This window comes from Fringilla coelebs (assembly GCF_963513975.1).
Source record: "Fringilla coelebs genome assembly, chromosome: 2".
NCBI classification, from domain to species: domain Eukaryota; kingdom Metazoa; phylum Chordata; class Aves; order Passeriformes; family Fringillidae; genus Fringilla; species Fringilla coelebs.
The window spans coordinates 90368943-90383899 of NC_140029.1; the positions used below are offsets into that span (position 1 = coordinate 90368943).

A 14957-nucleotide genomic window follows, 5' to 3' on the forward strand; every position below is an offset into this window, starting at 1 on the left:
TGTTACCCCCTCCTGGGTCACTTCACTTCTCCACTCTTGAGCTCCTTCTCTGACATATTACAATAGCACGTTGTCAATTTGTGATCCTTGAGGAAGATCAGCCCCTCTTTTTATTGCATCTTTCTTTTGTTGCAAAGTAATTCTGTACTCCTGCTCTTGGTTGAAATGAATCAGTGGTTTGTTTATCTTGGCATTTCCAGTCTACTGAGTATAGCACAGGTTTTAGTGAGTTTTGCTTTATTTTAAAGTCAAAAGTGGCAATTACAGTTCTGATATTTCAGTTTATAAATGGCCAAATTAGTAATTTTTTGCTTGGGTGTTCTCTCTCTGTCTCTAGTTTAAAATACTGAATCAGTGTTGTAGTTACAATTTGTGAATTAAAAATACTGTGGGCATAGTTGATCCTCATCTCCACCTGTTTGTGCTTCTGCACTGCTCCAGTGTTATCTCGCCGTCTTGCTTTCCAGCAGGGCAGCCTGTGCATGCTAAACATACCTCTGCTCAGTATTGTATTTCATCTTTTTTATTCCGTGTGCAGTAAGCCATGCAGAAACTTTCTGCCAAGGGTAGATATGCCCTGGGGTCAGGGAGGGGCAGTGTCTCGCTCCCCTCTGCTCCTGGCTAGCAGGAAGCCTCACCCTTAGGTGTTGGGACTGCAGCATCAGTTCTGGCATGAGCTGCTGCCTTTAATACAATGCTTGGCTTCTTTATTTATTCTTGCTCCTTGCCAAGAAATGACAATTGAACAATTAAGGCACAAAGCAGAGAGGGTTTAGCAAATCATGAACTGTTTTTAATTTGCCTCATTAAGCTGCTGTTAACTACTTAAAGCCATCTGCTTAAAAATAATTTGCACATCTTAAGTTTGCTCTAGAGAGCAGGTAGACCTTCATTAGAACAGGCTTCATTATTAATGTTATCTTTAGGGGCCTGTCAGTTGTTGTGGGAAACATGCTATTGCTCACTGAACCAAACTTTCCCTGTAAACAAAAGGAAGTGGCATGTGTTGGTAACTTGCAGTCTGTGGCAGTAACCATATTCTTGGGAACCACTGCCGTTCATGTGGAAATTGGCTTGCTGTGGAGGAAGTTATTTACAGATATTAGGTAGGTCTGAGTATGACAAATGAGGATGAGCTGTGGGAATGCATAGTATCCCTATTATCTACAACCATCCTCAAAAATTAGTCCTGATGAGAAGGAACAGTCAAATCAGTCTCAGTGCCTCACCCGTCACTGAGGAAGGGGAACCTTGTTGCCTATGCCTTGAAGAGCTGTTTGCACTAAAAAGCTGTTTATTTGTCTCCCCCAGATTTGTAAAGAAACAGTTTCACTTAGAGAGAACAAATCACCAGAGCTCTGCAGACCCTCGGTCCTCTCTGGGGCTGAGATGCAGTGGCATGTCAGCGAGACTGTGTGCGCCCTGTCTGACCTCCTGCCTGAGCTGTGGTTTAGACTGTGTCAGCAGTGAGCTCATGGCTTGCTGATACCAATAAGATCATTTGGAATGAAACTATATTTGGAATATTAGATAATGTTGGTGTGAAGTTTTAAAGAAGGCCCCCCCTCTCAGTCTGTGGGAGAGGTAGATCTGGTTTTTGGCATATTAGCTGAGACACAATATGTTACTAAGTACGGATATTTTATCAATACATTAAAAACTCATTAAAGTATTGCGCTGAGATTGATTGGTTTGTTGTTCATTGAGGGTTTCTTGTTTACAGTTGAGTGCTGTTTATTAAGAAGAAAAATGCCAATATTCAACAGGGTGAAGATCCTTTGTAGTAGCTGAGCAAAAATATTGCTATGAACTTGAAATATCATTGTCTTTCTGTTAAGGTTTTATTTGTCTCTTTTTGGGAAGAAGAATCCTTTCAAACAGACTGACTGCACAGGTTTGCACACAATATGCTTTCAAGTGTGACAAACCAGAAAAAATAAAGGGTTTCTTGTAATTGCTTTTGGTTGCAAAAGTTGAAGGTATTCTTTCCAACTGCAGTTACTGTGTCTCTCAGTTTGAAAAGAATTCCAAAGGAATTCTTGACTGGAGTCCTTTTATGTTTGCCCAGTCATCTGGGCCTACATTTGAAAAAATGCAGAATGAAGAAATTACCCAAATTTGTCTTGATTTGAAGGAAAGAGCGTTCTAAAAATATATACATTGAACGGAACATGTGGCTTCAGCCACATTTGTTGTGCTATCATACTTCTGTTCCTCTTGCTATATTTGTCTTAATCTGGAATGAATTCTGCTCCAGGATTTCACTGTAAAACAGCTCATCAAAATAAAAACCTTTACATGACAAAGAGCTAATTAAATGATTCTTGTAGATCAAATTTGTGAAAGAATGAATCCATTTTAAAATTTTCAAAATGCTTGTACTTAATGCTTATCTTCTCAGTTGTTTACTGAGGAGTACCCAGTGTCAAGATGTTATTGTAAGCTCAGTTATTCAAATCACACGTTATTCCTTTTTAGTACTCTGGATTGACACGGAACGTTAGGGCCAGTGTGAAAATGTCAGTAAATTTTATGTGGAAAACATTTTTCTGAGCAAAACATTCTGAGTTGAGCTGACTTAAATCTTTGAACCCATCTGAGCTATAGCTCAAAGAGCAGGAGAAAGTGATAACCACCATGGACCTTCTGATAAGTTTGGATAGGGAGGTTTGCTTTTAGGAGAGAATGATATGCGATGACCCAGTTCTACAGTCTTCACCAGTTATATATTTGCTAAGGAATCTTGGAAAATATTTCTTTAGCATTTCTGCTCTAGGTGAGAGCAAATTGTCAAAGACCCACAATCTGTCACAAGCAGTATTTTAAGTAATTTCTACTTATAGTTCTTATAAAATGCAGCAAATTCTGCTTTAGCAGACACCAGCAGAAAAGCTGAAGAAAGCCTTGCCAGGGTGCAGTTAATGCAGCTGCAGAAGCTGGAAAACTCACTGTGTTTAAACCTCAGTTCAGCTGCTGCATTGGCCTCCTTTTCACTTCCATCCCCTTTTGGCTATTTTTGTGGATGAGGGGACAGGACATAAAGACAGCTGCATCTTGATGCAGCCAGCTCCCCTGAAATACCATCATGTGTTCCCACCAGAAATATTTCATATGTCCTTCTCCTGCTGCTGAAGAGAAGGAACAGGATCCGTTTGCCTTTTTTGACAGGTCTTCCCTCTGGTCCAGCTGTGAAAGGCATCAGCTGGGGAGTGGAGTAGCCCACTACTGAATGAGAGAGGAGCCTTGAAAACTCTGGGCTGCTCAGAGCTGGAGTGAGGTATGCATAAAAGGAGCAAGGAAAATGTTGCTGCTGGGAATTGGAAGGCCCTTGAAAGGCTTCAGTTTCTTACTATGTGCTTGTCTGCTTCTAAATGGGAGGAGGATCTGAATCTGAGGCTTGAGCAGCCCTGTTCTCTGCACGAAGAAGGTGCAAAAAAGGCTGTCTAGGGGATGGCTCTGAGTTCTGTGTCCCCCAATGCTTCTGGTGCCTATGTTCCCTATACTCTTGGCTAAGATGACAAGCAAGATGAAGGAGAAGAGCTGCTGACAGAAGAGAAGGACAGTTCTCAAATGACTGCCTGGAGAAGTAGTCATGAAATGGGACATGTCACTGATAACTGACTTTTGAAAGACACCTGGAATGTGGATTTCTCTGTTTAGGAAATGAATGTTTTCTGCTCATCTTCCTGCTCTTTCCTGTCCCAATCCCAGCTGGAGCTACTACAAGAACACTGCTGAGGGTTCAACAGCCTATCCTTGTTGGGATCTGAGTGCATCTGTCAAGGAAATCTGTCTGAGGATCATCCCTTACTCAAATGACAGAGCTCAGCTGGGGACAAGGCAGCAGCTTAATAGAAGTAGTTTTAAACTGTCTCTTGTGAAGTCAGTCCCTGAGCAGTGCTGGCATGAATTGTAGCTTTGAAGTCTTGGGATAGTTTGTGTTTTTTTTATTTTTTTCCTGAAAACTCAGACCCATGTTTCTTGTGTCTACTTAAGAATGTAATTGTAAATCGAAGGAGTAATTTCTAGCCCTTGTGTTTGTGTAAGAAAGTGACTCATGACCTGAATGTCCTCTCATAGCTAAGGGTGAGAAAGCTTATGAAAACTCATAATCACTGAGTAACTGGGTGTGAAAAGGCAGTCAAGGAGATTCTGAGGTATAAGAGAAGGGCATGAAGTAATTTGCTTCAAATTCACAACTTGAAACTAAATGGGAAGCTACAGGCTCTCTACTTGCTACTTCCTTTGTTTAGAAATCCATTTTCAAGTAGCAGAGGAGCCAAGAGGCAGCTAGAAGAGTTAGGATAGCAGCATCTACCAGCTCTAACCTCCTACTCACATCTTCAGAGACAAGCAGACATGCTGTGGTAGGGTGGTGCTTGGAGGAAAAAAGGAGAGCTCAACCTCTCTTTTGCACCTTTATCCCAGAAAAACTGTGAATAATACCACTTTTTGAGGTATTTTGTAAAAAGAAGTGTCATATCTTTTCTTTACCCAGTGAAAGGGTACTTGCATGACTCAACCAGCCACGCTTAGGGGAGTGAATTTCTGGCATTGTGACAATGTTGGTGTTAAACATTTCCCTCGCCTAGCTTCAGGAGTCTAAGACTGTTCTGGTGCTACTGTTTTGAGAGCTGTAACATTAGGAAAGAGAAAGTTATGTGTATTCTGGTTGGAGTCACTTATTAAATCTCACAGAGTGCTGCTTTTTGAATGAAGGGTGTACTGGGTGAGTGCTTACCCTGGTTGGAGCAGGAGCTGCAAGGCTGCCAGACCATCAGTAGGCTTTTTGTGGGGAAGTATGATAGTTCAGGCAAAGAGAAACATAGATAGTTCTCAAGTGGTCTGTCAGCACAGAATAGCAGTGACACTATTTGTGAAAGGCAACCTCTACAAGGGAAAAAAATAAAAGAAAAAAAGGGGACAAAAAAGAAATCTGTGTGTTAGGAGGTTCAGTTTATGTGCTGGTAGATTCTAATAGTGAAGCTGTCTTACCCTGTGGCACATGGCACAGCTCTGTGTAGCTGCTCAGGCACAGTGGAACAGAGCAGGGCTTTTGTTGTACACTGCTAAGGCAGCTTGCTTCCCTTTGGACTAAAATAATTTCAATAAGAACATTTAGTTTAGGGAATTCATTAGTCTGCTGAGTAACTACCCTGTAAGAAATAAAAATCTGCTGGAAAGATTGGATTCTGTGTAGTTCATGGGTGACAGTTTGTAGCCAGACATGTGACCTGGTTACATCTTGGATACAGAGGTCTTAGGAGGTTTTCTCCATGCTTTTTTCACATATACCTTAAAAAACAAAAAAATAAAACCCCCAAACCCTAGTAGCAAAACAATTAGGTTCTTTGGAATGAAGTAAAAACAGAGGTTAAAGTACATTTTTGATATGAGGGACAGCCTGTGCAGAATGGCAAAAAGGGAACACATACAGAAGGTTCTATGCCTGTGATGTAAGTTTGGAGGGGAAAGAGTGCAGTGCAACTTTCTAAACAGGCTAAAAATGTTTATAATTCTACAGCAGTAGGCCTTAAAAACACAAGTTTATGTTTTGAATAAATCTAAGGTGCTATTACATAACAACTTCAACCTTTTTTTTTTTTGTTTTCTTCCCTCTTTCCCTTCTACAGATCACACATCCGTGGGCGGGCTGGGAGACAGTTTTTATGAATATTTATTGAAAGCCTGGCTTATGTCAGACAAGATGGACACGGAGGCAAGGAAAATGTACGACGATGCAATTGAGGTGATTATAATTCATTGAGTTTTCCAATACAGAGGAACAATCTTTAATGATTTTAAGGAAATTAAATTAAATTTAAAAAAAGAAACCTAGGGAGAAAAACCACCACCAACCACAGGACTTGTTTTGATTATGTAAGTTTTAAGAAATCAAGTGATGAATAATACTAGCTTTCACTTTGAGCAGTTTAAAAAGTATTGTTGTGGAATACATGTGATGCAGATTATTGTGCTAAAAATAATCAGCTTGTCCTAAATGGTACAATGTGAAAACCCAGGCTCTAGTTTATTAGAAGGAGATCTAGCAACCTTGAGATGGGTGCAGAATAACAAAGTCACTTTTTTCCAGTGTTGAAAATTCATCATTCTAGGACCTGAAGTCCTAAATTGTTTTATTCTTTGCATTATTTTCTAGGGCATCTATATGTTATATTCCATATTTACCTTGTAAAAGGTAGTTCATATCTATTCCCGTTTCTATGGTTCTTTTGTGCTATGGTCTTACTCTCTGTCACAAAGAAGTGCTTGTCCAAGCAGGGCAGTACTGCAGGATGGTTCAGTGGGATTTAGGGGGTGGTGGCCTTTCTGTGGTGGCTCTGAGTTTTTTGCTGCCCAGCTCATACTTTCCCAGTTTCCCCGTCTTCTCTCAGCAGCCTCTCATAGTGGTTCTCACTGTGCCACCATTCCGCCACTACAGTTTAGAAACATAAAGAGTAACTGCGCTGGTTTGAGTGAGCTGTAGTACCAGCAGCAGCAGGGGCTGTGTAGCCTCGTCCCAGTGCTGTTGTGTGGCTGGTGCCTGATGTTCCAGGCTCTGTGCATGCCCTCCTGCTTTCAGCATAAGTTTTTACGGCTTAGTTTTAGTGCGGTCAGTCTTCTAAAGCAAAACACCAAGATATATAGCAAAAGTTCTATTACAAAATTGCTTTGAAGCTATAATATGTCTTATTCCTGACCTGAATTTGATTACATTTGACTTCCAGCTGCTTTGACTTTTTCCTTCTCTACATTGTTTTAAAGGGTTATCTGCACCGTATAGTTGGTTACTATCAAATGTACAAAATGTACAATAGACATTCTCTCCTGAAGGATGAATTCTATTTTTTTTTTTTGGGTCTTGCAAGATAAAACAGATTTTGAATTATTTCTTAAGCTTTTTTCTATGTATTTTCCAGTATCTTCAGTATGGCGACAGCAATGTAATGGTTCTTCTAATGTGATTCCTCTTCTAACTGATTCCTTCTTGGTTTTATCCTCTTCATCCAGCCAGAAGCTTTGCTTGTACTCTTAACCTTTGCCTCATACCATCATCCACTTTCCAGTTGCTTTATTCTGAAGCTAGTTATAATCTTTTCGATTTACTGCTTTCCTACCACTGTGATTTACATTCCTGATTCCTCAGTGTTTGACCTTACACTTATCTCTATTGCAACACATTGTTCAGGCAAAACCTGTTTTGTCACCTGCTCTCAGTGATTTTACAGAGCTGACTTTTTCTTTATCATTATCTATAGTTACATCAATTTTTGTGTCATCTGCAATTTTTTTTTCTAGCATTTTTCTTGGAGATCATTGTTAGAAATACTGCCCAGTGTTGAATAAAGTATCTATGCAGAATCTTCATAGGATAAGGATATTTTTGATTTTTTCGCAATTTTTTTTTCTTTACTTGTTTAGGACTAATATTTTGTAAAATGCCAAGAAGTTCTTGAAATCCCTAATATTTCTAGTATCAGCATACACATATCAATAATTTAGTTTTGAAACCACATCATTAATTTTATTATTATTGTTTTATTACCTTTTTTAACTACTCATAAAGCATTGGGTATTTCCCAGTCCTTTTGAACTTCCTTAGCTTTCCAGGGTTTGTTAAATTCTACATTACTAGTTCAAAACATTACTTGTGTATTTTTAGTAGGTTAAAATACAGTTTATGGGGTCCTGTGGGTTTAAAGATGTTTAGCAGTTGATATCTAGCTTCCATTCTGGTTACTGTTAAAATATTTTACTCTGATTCTTAAACTGTGAACACTTCAAAATTAGAGGAAATAAACTCTGCTGTTCATCCTCTTCACTGTAAACCATCTCGCAAACATTTTATATGGGCACATCTCTGAATGAAGACAGAGCAAGGCAAATTTGGGACCAGGTGAAAACCTTCTCTGTGGACAGGAGGGAGGAAAAGCCAAGCTGCTCCTGCTTCATGTGTGATATGTCCAAGTATCAGAGGGTTCCTTCTGCTTTTTCTCAGCTAAACCCACCCCTGTACATTTGAGTCTGCATGAACTGTACTGATTTGTGTGCCGTGGAACATACTCTGTTTCAGGGTTTGTGTCTCTCCCAGGTCCTACTTGACATGGAAAGACATAGGCAAAGAGTCATCAAGTAGGATTCGCTTTGCATAACTGCAATTTGAATTTTTATTTACATTTTTTTAAGAGGTTCCCTTACCATTCTTTTGTTCTTGTGTATAATATAGGTCTTCCTCCATAGCTAACACTTTTTATTCTTTGTTTTTCAAAATGTGGAGCAGAAGCTCTTTGCATCATTTGTGCAAGCAGAAGGGGAAAGGTGTAGCATGCATTCCTCCCACTCACAGCACAGAGTTGGAAGTGTTCTCAGCACCCACCAGTCTAAAAGAATGTCTCTGTCCAGCCACACTTCACTCCCTTATCTTATTACAGCAGTGTGAGTGGAAGATGGACAACATAACCTCACTCTTAAGTCTTGCACTATACAGTGATATCTCATTCCTTGGAACTATCACAGGGAATCAAAATGCAGCATATGTTCTTCAGATGTCATGGTTCCCAATCCATGGCATATGAAATCTGGTCCCACGTCACCACATGAGTACTTCCTAACGTGAATACAAACAATTTGTATATCCATAGCCCCTCTGTATAACATGGGTGCAATCTTCCACTGTAAAGAACACTTCATTGCTATGTCCTAGTATGGAAATTCACAGCTGTTATAAAAGCTGAAATTGTGAAACCTGTCAGGAATTTTTTGTGGTGATAAAAACTGATGGGCCTCTTAACTTTGCTTTCACCATCATCATGTGGGCCTTCCAGCTAGTCTGGTTTCAGGTGTCTTTTTTTCCTTCTCACATCAGCTGGAGGATAGGTAAGCTTCTTTTTGATCTCCTGCCTTGAGTAGCCTAATCTGTTAGGCTCATAAATTTGATCCTCACTCTTTCTTACTGCACAGCATTAGCTAGCTAAAAGAAGGACTCAGCCGTGTGCTTGACTGTCACAACATAGCAAGTACTGCTGCAAGACAGTTCAGAAAATGCTATTTTTTGTAGTCATGAAAAGCACATGAACTTCAGGGAACATTCAGGTTTTGCATAGAATCACAGAATATCTTGAATAGCAAGGGACCTTCAGGAATCATTGAGTCCAGCTCCTGGCCCTGCACAGGACACCCCAAGAGTCTCACCATGTGCCTGAGGGTGTTGTTAAAACACTTCCTGAATTCTGTCAGGCTTGGTGCTGTGACCACTGCCCTGGGCAGCCTTTTCCAGTGCCCAGCCACCCTCTGGGTGAAGAACCTTTTCTTGCTATCCAACCTAAACCTCCCCTGATACAACTTCAGGCCATTCCCATGGCTACTGTCGCTGGTCTCAGGAGTGAAGAGATCGGTGCCTTTCCCTCCACTGCCCCTTGTGAGGATGTTGAAGGCTGCAATGAGGTCTCCACTCAGTCTCTTCTGTAGGCTGAGCAAACCAAGTGACCTCAACCACCCCTGTTTCTCAGGCATTGCTTAGACTAAGGAAGCTCCTTCCATTAGTTAGTCTCTTAGTTGATGTGAACTAAATCTTCTCTTTGGGAGTTGGGGTACACACATCCTCTCTGGTACGTGTATACTCCTTGCAGTCCAGCTATATGTCACTGCTTTGCAGTTCCTGTTGGAGTGCTCTGTGGCCTCAGCCATCCAGCCCAGAATACAAATGCCACACCTATCCCAATCTGCACAAACTTTTCTTATCCTCAAGGCAGTTGATAGGCAGTGGGGTTGTTGAACGATAAAGTGTTTTGAGAGAGTTGCATTTATATTCCTGAGATGCTTCCTTTATGACTCTCAGAACCTAAACTAGTTATTAAGTAGCTGATAGAACTTGATTTTCAGATTTCAAAAACTACCACTTCTACCAGGCAGTTATTTCCAAGTTCAGAAGATGTGTTTTCTGCTCAGAAAAGGAGCATGTTGCACTTAGAACATGCTCTTCAGTCAAACCATGAAAGCAAATCTGGAGTAGAAGTGTACCTCATGGAGAAGTATATAAATTTGGCCTTTGTTGGCTATCCTGGTGCTAACCACAGCAATTTTGTCCCACTGGAAATGCTTCTGCAGCCATTTGCTCCTCAACAGTTATGAAATTATGGGAAGATACAATTCAAAAGGAAATGTCACTTAGCATTTGGAAAAAAATGCTTTCCTCTAGGAAATAAATAATCCATATGCGTTAGTGCCTTCCTGCTCTTCATAGTTAAAGGCTTTCCTTCAAAGAGGGCTCAACTTTGATGTACCATATGGTCAAAAAACATCAGTTTTGTCAGTCTACAATAATGGAATCAACAGAGTCAATGCTCCAGATCTTGGTATCCTTTCCAGCGGCAGTTTTCGGCAGATCCAGTACTTCCTGTAGCAGTACTTTGAGCCCAAATGAGGCTTGTAGAGTTAACCACATCAGGCTCCTTAGCAGCAGAAGGCAGTCATCAATGCCAATTTGCCTGATGGTTAGACAACCACCCTGGCAGCTGTCAGAGACTTACTGGTTTCTGCTCAGTTACTTCTGCCTTCTTCTCTCTGGATCCTGCCATGAGCACAAACCTCAGATCTATCAGTGGTATTAGTGAAAGAATTAACCCAACAGGAGTGCAGGGCAGCACTTCTCTTTTCATTATTTGTTCACTGTCCAAGGCTAGAATTAGTAAATACTGAAGTAGGTTGGTGGGAATTGTGATACTCTCTGAAAGAGGCTTAAGCAAACATTGTTCCATCTTGTTTGGAAACTTTGGGAAGTTAGGTCAGCTGTTCTTCTAAGTGAAGGGTACTATTTCTAAGTCACAAGCAACAGCAAAAATTGGTACAAATGTGCAAAAAGAAAGCAGCACTTGTATCACATATAAAACAAAGGGGTTTTTTGTGATCAGCTGCTCCAACACCCATCATTTGAGAATGTGCAGTCAGAAAGCTGCTATGGAGAAGCTAAAAGGTGGCTGGAGCATTCCTGTCACTTCCTATTAAAGACTGACTGAGGGTACAGGTTTGCATATGTCGCTGACCAAAAGTTTCCAACATGGATGTTTTTTCTGAGTACCCACAGAGTGCACAGAGCTCTGGTACCTCCCAGAGTTAAGAGTTAGACAAATACTGCTTGAGCCATAAAATAAGTGTTGAATTCTCAAGTAAAAGTACAGTGTTGTCTGTTGTGATTTTCCTATGTTAGATGTCATTAGCATTTTTAGCACTTAGGGTATTTTTTTTGTGCTTTGAACTTATATTCTTATAGCTGTCTGTTCCTGTAGTGCTCAGAAGTGAACTTGAAAAAAGAAAATTATTTTTGTTTTGAAAGCCAGACTTTGCATGATAAAGGAATGTTAATAAGGAAAACTTGCATGTGAAACAGTGTTTGAATGTTCTCTTAATCTCTTTATAGGCCATAGAAAAACATCTCATCAGAAAGTCCAATGGAGGACTGACCTTCATTGGGGAGTGGAAGAACGGGCATCTTGAGAGAAAGATGGGCCATTTGACCTGTTTTGCAGGTGGAATGTTTGCCCTTGGAGCAGATGGTTCCAGAGATGATAAAGCTGGACATTATTTGCAGCTTGGAGCTGAAATTGCACATACATGTCATGAGTCATATGACAGGACAAGTAAGACCTATTGTTAATCTAATTATTTCAATAGTTGGATTACAGCAACTCTTGTAATTATTGTTAGGATTTGTTATGGACTTTGTCTAACATGCAGTGATTTTATACCAGTATGAATTTTTAGCATCTGTGTTTTTACTTCTGCTGTTCATCATGGTGAGTAAATATAAATGCAGATTTTATGGTTCCTTCATGCATGTTTGTCCTCAGTTTTGGATCAGTCAGCTAAGATGGGTTATGTGGTCATGGTGAGGAAGGAATTTGTGTGAATGCTTGTCCTCGCAGATATATAGGGAAGTTTTTACTTTCATATACTGTTCTTACAGTTAAATAGAGGAAAAAACTTTTTACCAGTTGTTTGTAATAGTGCATTCTGAGTAAGTACAATTAAACAAGAGAGGATGAAGAGTACTGTGCAGACTGTGAGAAGGCCAAAGGCCTGACTAGTGAGGAGGCAGTATCAGACTTCATTGTTGGGCTAGAAGTTTCTCAAGGTCAATCTGTTTGACCAGAATTATTTTATAGTGACCTTGATGTTTGAAGTATACTGATTATGCTTCGGGTGGCCATATAGTTGTGAAACATAATTAAAATGGAAGAGTCTCAGAATAGTAATCAGGGGCATCTTGAGAACTGGACTATCAGAAATAAGAAGTTTGCCAGGAAAAGTCAGGAGTTCTTAGTCTGAAGTGGGAGTTGAAAAATGTCCTGGTCTGTATCAGATGAAGAATTTTCAGCAGAGATTAGATAATATTAAGACTGCCTTAGTAGACATGTGTAATTTGTCACCCTGAATGCTCTGTATAAATCTGAATTTCAAGCAGAACAAATGCAGAGAAGGACCAAGAGAATGAATAGAGTGACAGAGCTTTTATCTTACAGTGGGGAAAATATGAGAGATTGGCCTGCTCAGGCTAGAAAAATAATACCAAGGAAAGGAACAAATTTATTGCCATCTCAAGGGGTAAACACTGAAGAGAAATAGTTATTTTGGGATATAAAAGAACACAGTTGTAACGAGAGCAAGATTTTTAAGCTCGCTGTGCATAAATGTGGGTTGGAGATTGGAAATGGTTTTGCATAGCTATCAGAGAAGTGAGTTCCTGAAATACCTTCCCAGTAGAAATAATGGTAACTATAACTTAAGCAGTTTTAAGATGAGAATTAATGTATTTATCCACAGGGTTACATTGTATCATTGTATAGTTGCCTGTCTTTCTAAATAATTCAGTCACAGAAGTGATAATTTTATTTGGGCAGCAACAGTTTAAAAAAAAGGAAAAGAAAAAATATGAGTATGCTTCAGATAAAAAAGGTAGGACATAGCAGCTATTGTTGCATTCTGAAAAATTGCATTTAAATGTTTAATTTGACATTTAAAAAATAAGCAATGTTAAATTCACAGTTGTTTGAGCAGACCTAATTTTATTCCTTCAGATGTTTATTCTGTACCCTAAATAAGTCAAAAGATGGGGAAGATAAAAGTTTTGATTACATATTTAATGACTGTATAAGAACACATGAGCAAGAAAGACTGAAAGCTGTACAGACAGCTATAAATTTGCAATGCCCTTGTTTTCTTTTGTTCAGTCATGCAGTCCCAGGAATGTGGATTGTTTGTGTTTGGATGTTTTGGTTTTAATTTTCTGGCCTGATTGTTCAAATGAAATTAAGAACTTATACATGCAAAATGTCAACTTCTTTGTTATGTTTTAAGAGCAGGATTTGAGCATAATTGTACACTTTAATGGCAGAACTGGCTGATGGCAGAAAAAGCATCTTCAAGAGAGCAGACAGTCATCCTGGTTCAGCTGATAGGTTTATGGTTCAGCAGGCAAAAGGGATTGCCTGATTTCTTTCTCCTATGGACATGGGAGAACTTGCCCCATGGGGCATGGCCAGAGGAGGAAGGATGCAGGGACTGCAGGCAGGGGTTAGGCAGCTCTTTCTTTAGATAAACCAGCAGAACTGCCCTTTCCTGTGTCATTCCACAGCTGCTTGTAATAAACTCCAGTGTGTACCTGGTGATGTAATACTTCAGTATGAAAATACTACTTTATGAAGCAACCTAAATTTCCATAGCTGAGCTTAAGTCTCAGTAAAATTGAATCAGAATTTCTCAGAATAAAAGCATTCCTGGAAAATGAGGGCATTTTATTGACAACTGTCATCAACCTGTTGCACATATTGCAGGTTTGAAAGCCTGTTAGAAAGAACAACCTGATATTTCAGAAAGCTGGTTATTTTAGTGCTGACTAGTACAGAGAGCTGGAAAGTCCTTGAAACTCTTCCTGATGTATTTTCTTGAGGATTGTGTCTCAGTGGCAACTGGCATCACTGCCATTTAATCAAGAAGTTTATGTAGGGATGTAGTCTCACTGATAATCTGAGTCCCCTGTCAATGTTCCCCAGGAATACCTGAGAGAAGACCTTAGACTCCAGACTATGATGCTGGAGAAGTGACTAGGTATGTTGTGAGAAGCTTGTGCCCTTGCCATGGCTCTGTGGAAATCCTTGTAATTCTGCTTGAGCTGAGGATCAGTCTGTAGCACTCCTCAAAGGATGTCTTTCTAATTCAGCAGCTGGAGGAAGTTGGTGGTTTTTTGGAAGGTGAAGGCTGCGGGTGTAGTCGTGGTTCTGGTCTGCCTCTGAGCAAGGGATTTCTATTTCCAGGATCTGTTAGGCATGGCAGCATGAGAGCCCCTTTCAAGGCTCTTCCCCTCTTCAGGAAATTGTTAATGCTTGTGGCAGCCCTTAGAAAGGATTTGAAAAGGATTATTGATGGTCAATGAGAAAACTTAACTGTAACCAGAATAGTCTTATGATGTGTAGTCTATACAAGCCTCTGCTTCCTACCAACTCTACTATTTTTTGTACCATGAACTATCAATAGATTAATGCTGCAGCCATCCTAAATCTCCCATCCTGTGACAGGAGATTTCAGGATTTTCCTGTAGTCCTGTGTGCTCTCAGTTTGGAGAGAAGATTGAGAAAAACAGAGATAGGAGGCATGTTCTGATCTGTGTGCCCATTTACCAGCAGAAGAAATCAAAATGCTGTCAGTGGGCACTGGTAAGGCTACAAAAATACAGCTTCATGTGCTCATGGCACAAGGTTTCTTGGTGTTTAAGCTTATGTGAGTACTGCACATCTTGAGGTGTTCCAGTTTCTGGGGATTAGTTCTTTGTTTTTCATGCTTAATATGAACCACCGAGAAACACAGCACAGGCATAAAATAATTGGCAATGCAAAATCTGGAGATGGTAACAAAAAAACAAGTCCAATGAAATAGAAAGGATAGAAAATAACTAACAAATCAAT

The 14957-nt window shown here is 39.9% G+C and overlaps 1 protein-coding gene across 1 annotated transcript in view; it reads left to right on the forward strand.

Annotated features, from left to right (window-relative positions):
* Positions 1–14957, forward strand: part of MAN1A2 (mannosidase alpha class 1A member 2) — a 134128-nt gene that overhangs the window by 101262 nt on the left and 17909 nt on the right. Inside the window, exons 9-10 of the mRNA XM_084201354.1 lie at positions 5634–5749; positions 11417–11636. Coding sequence (XP_084057480.1) covers positions 5634–5749; positions 11417–11636 — 336 coding nt within the window. The remainder of the gene's footprint in view (positions 1–5633; positions 5750–11416; positions 11637–14957) is intronic.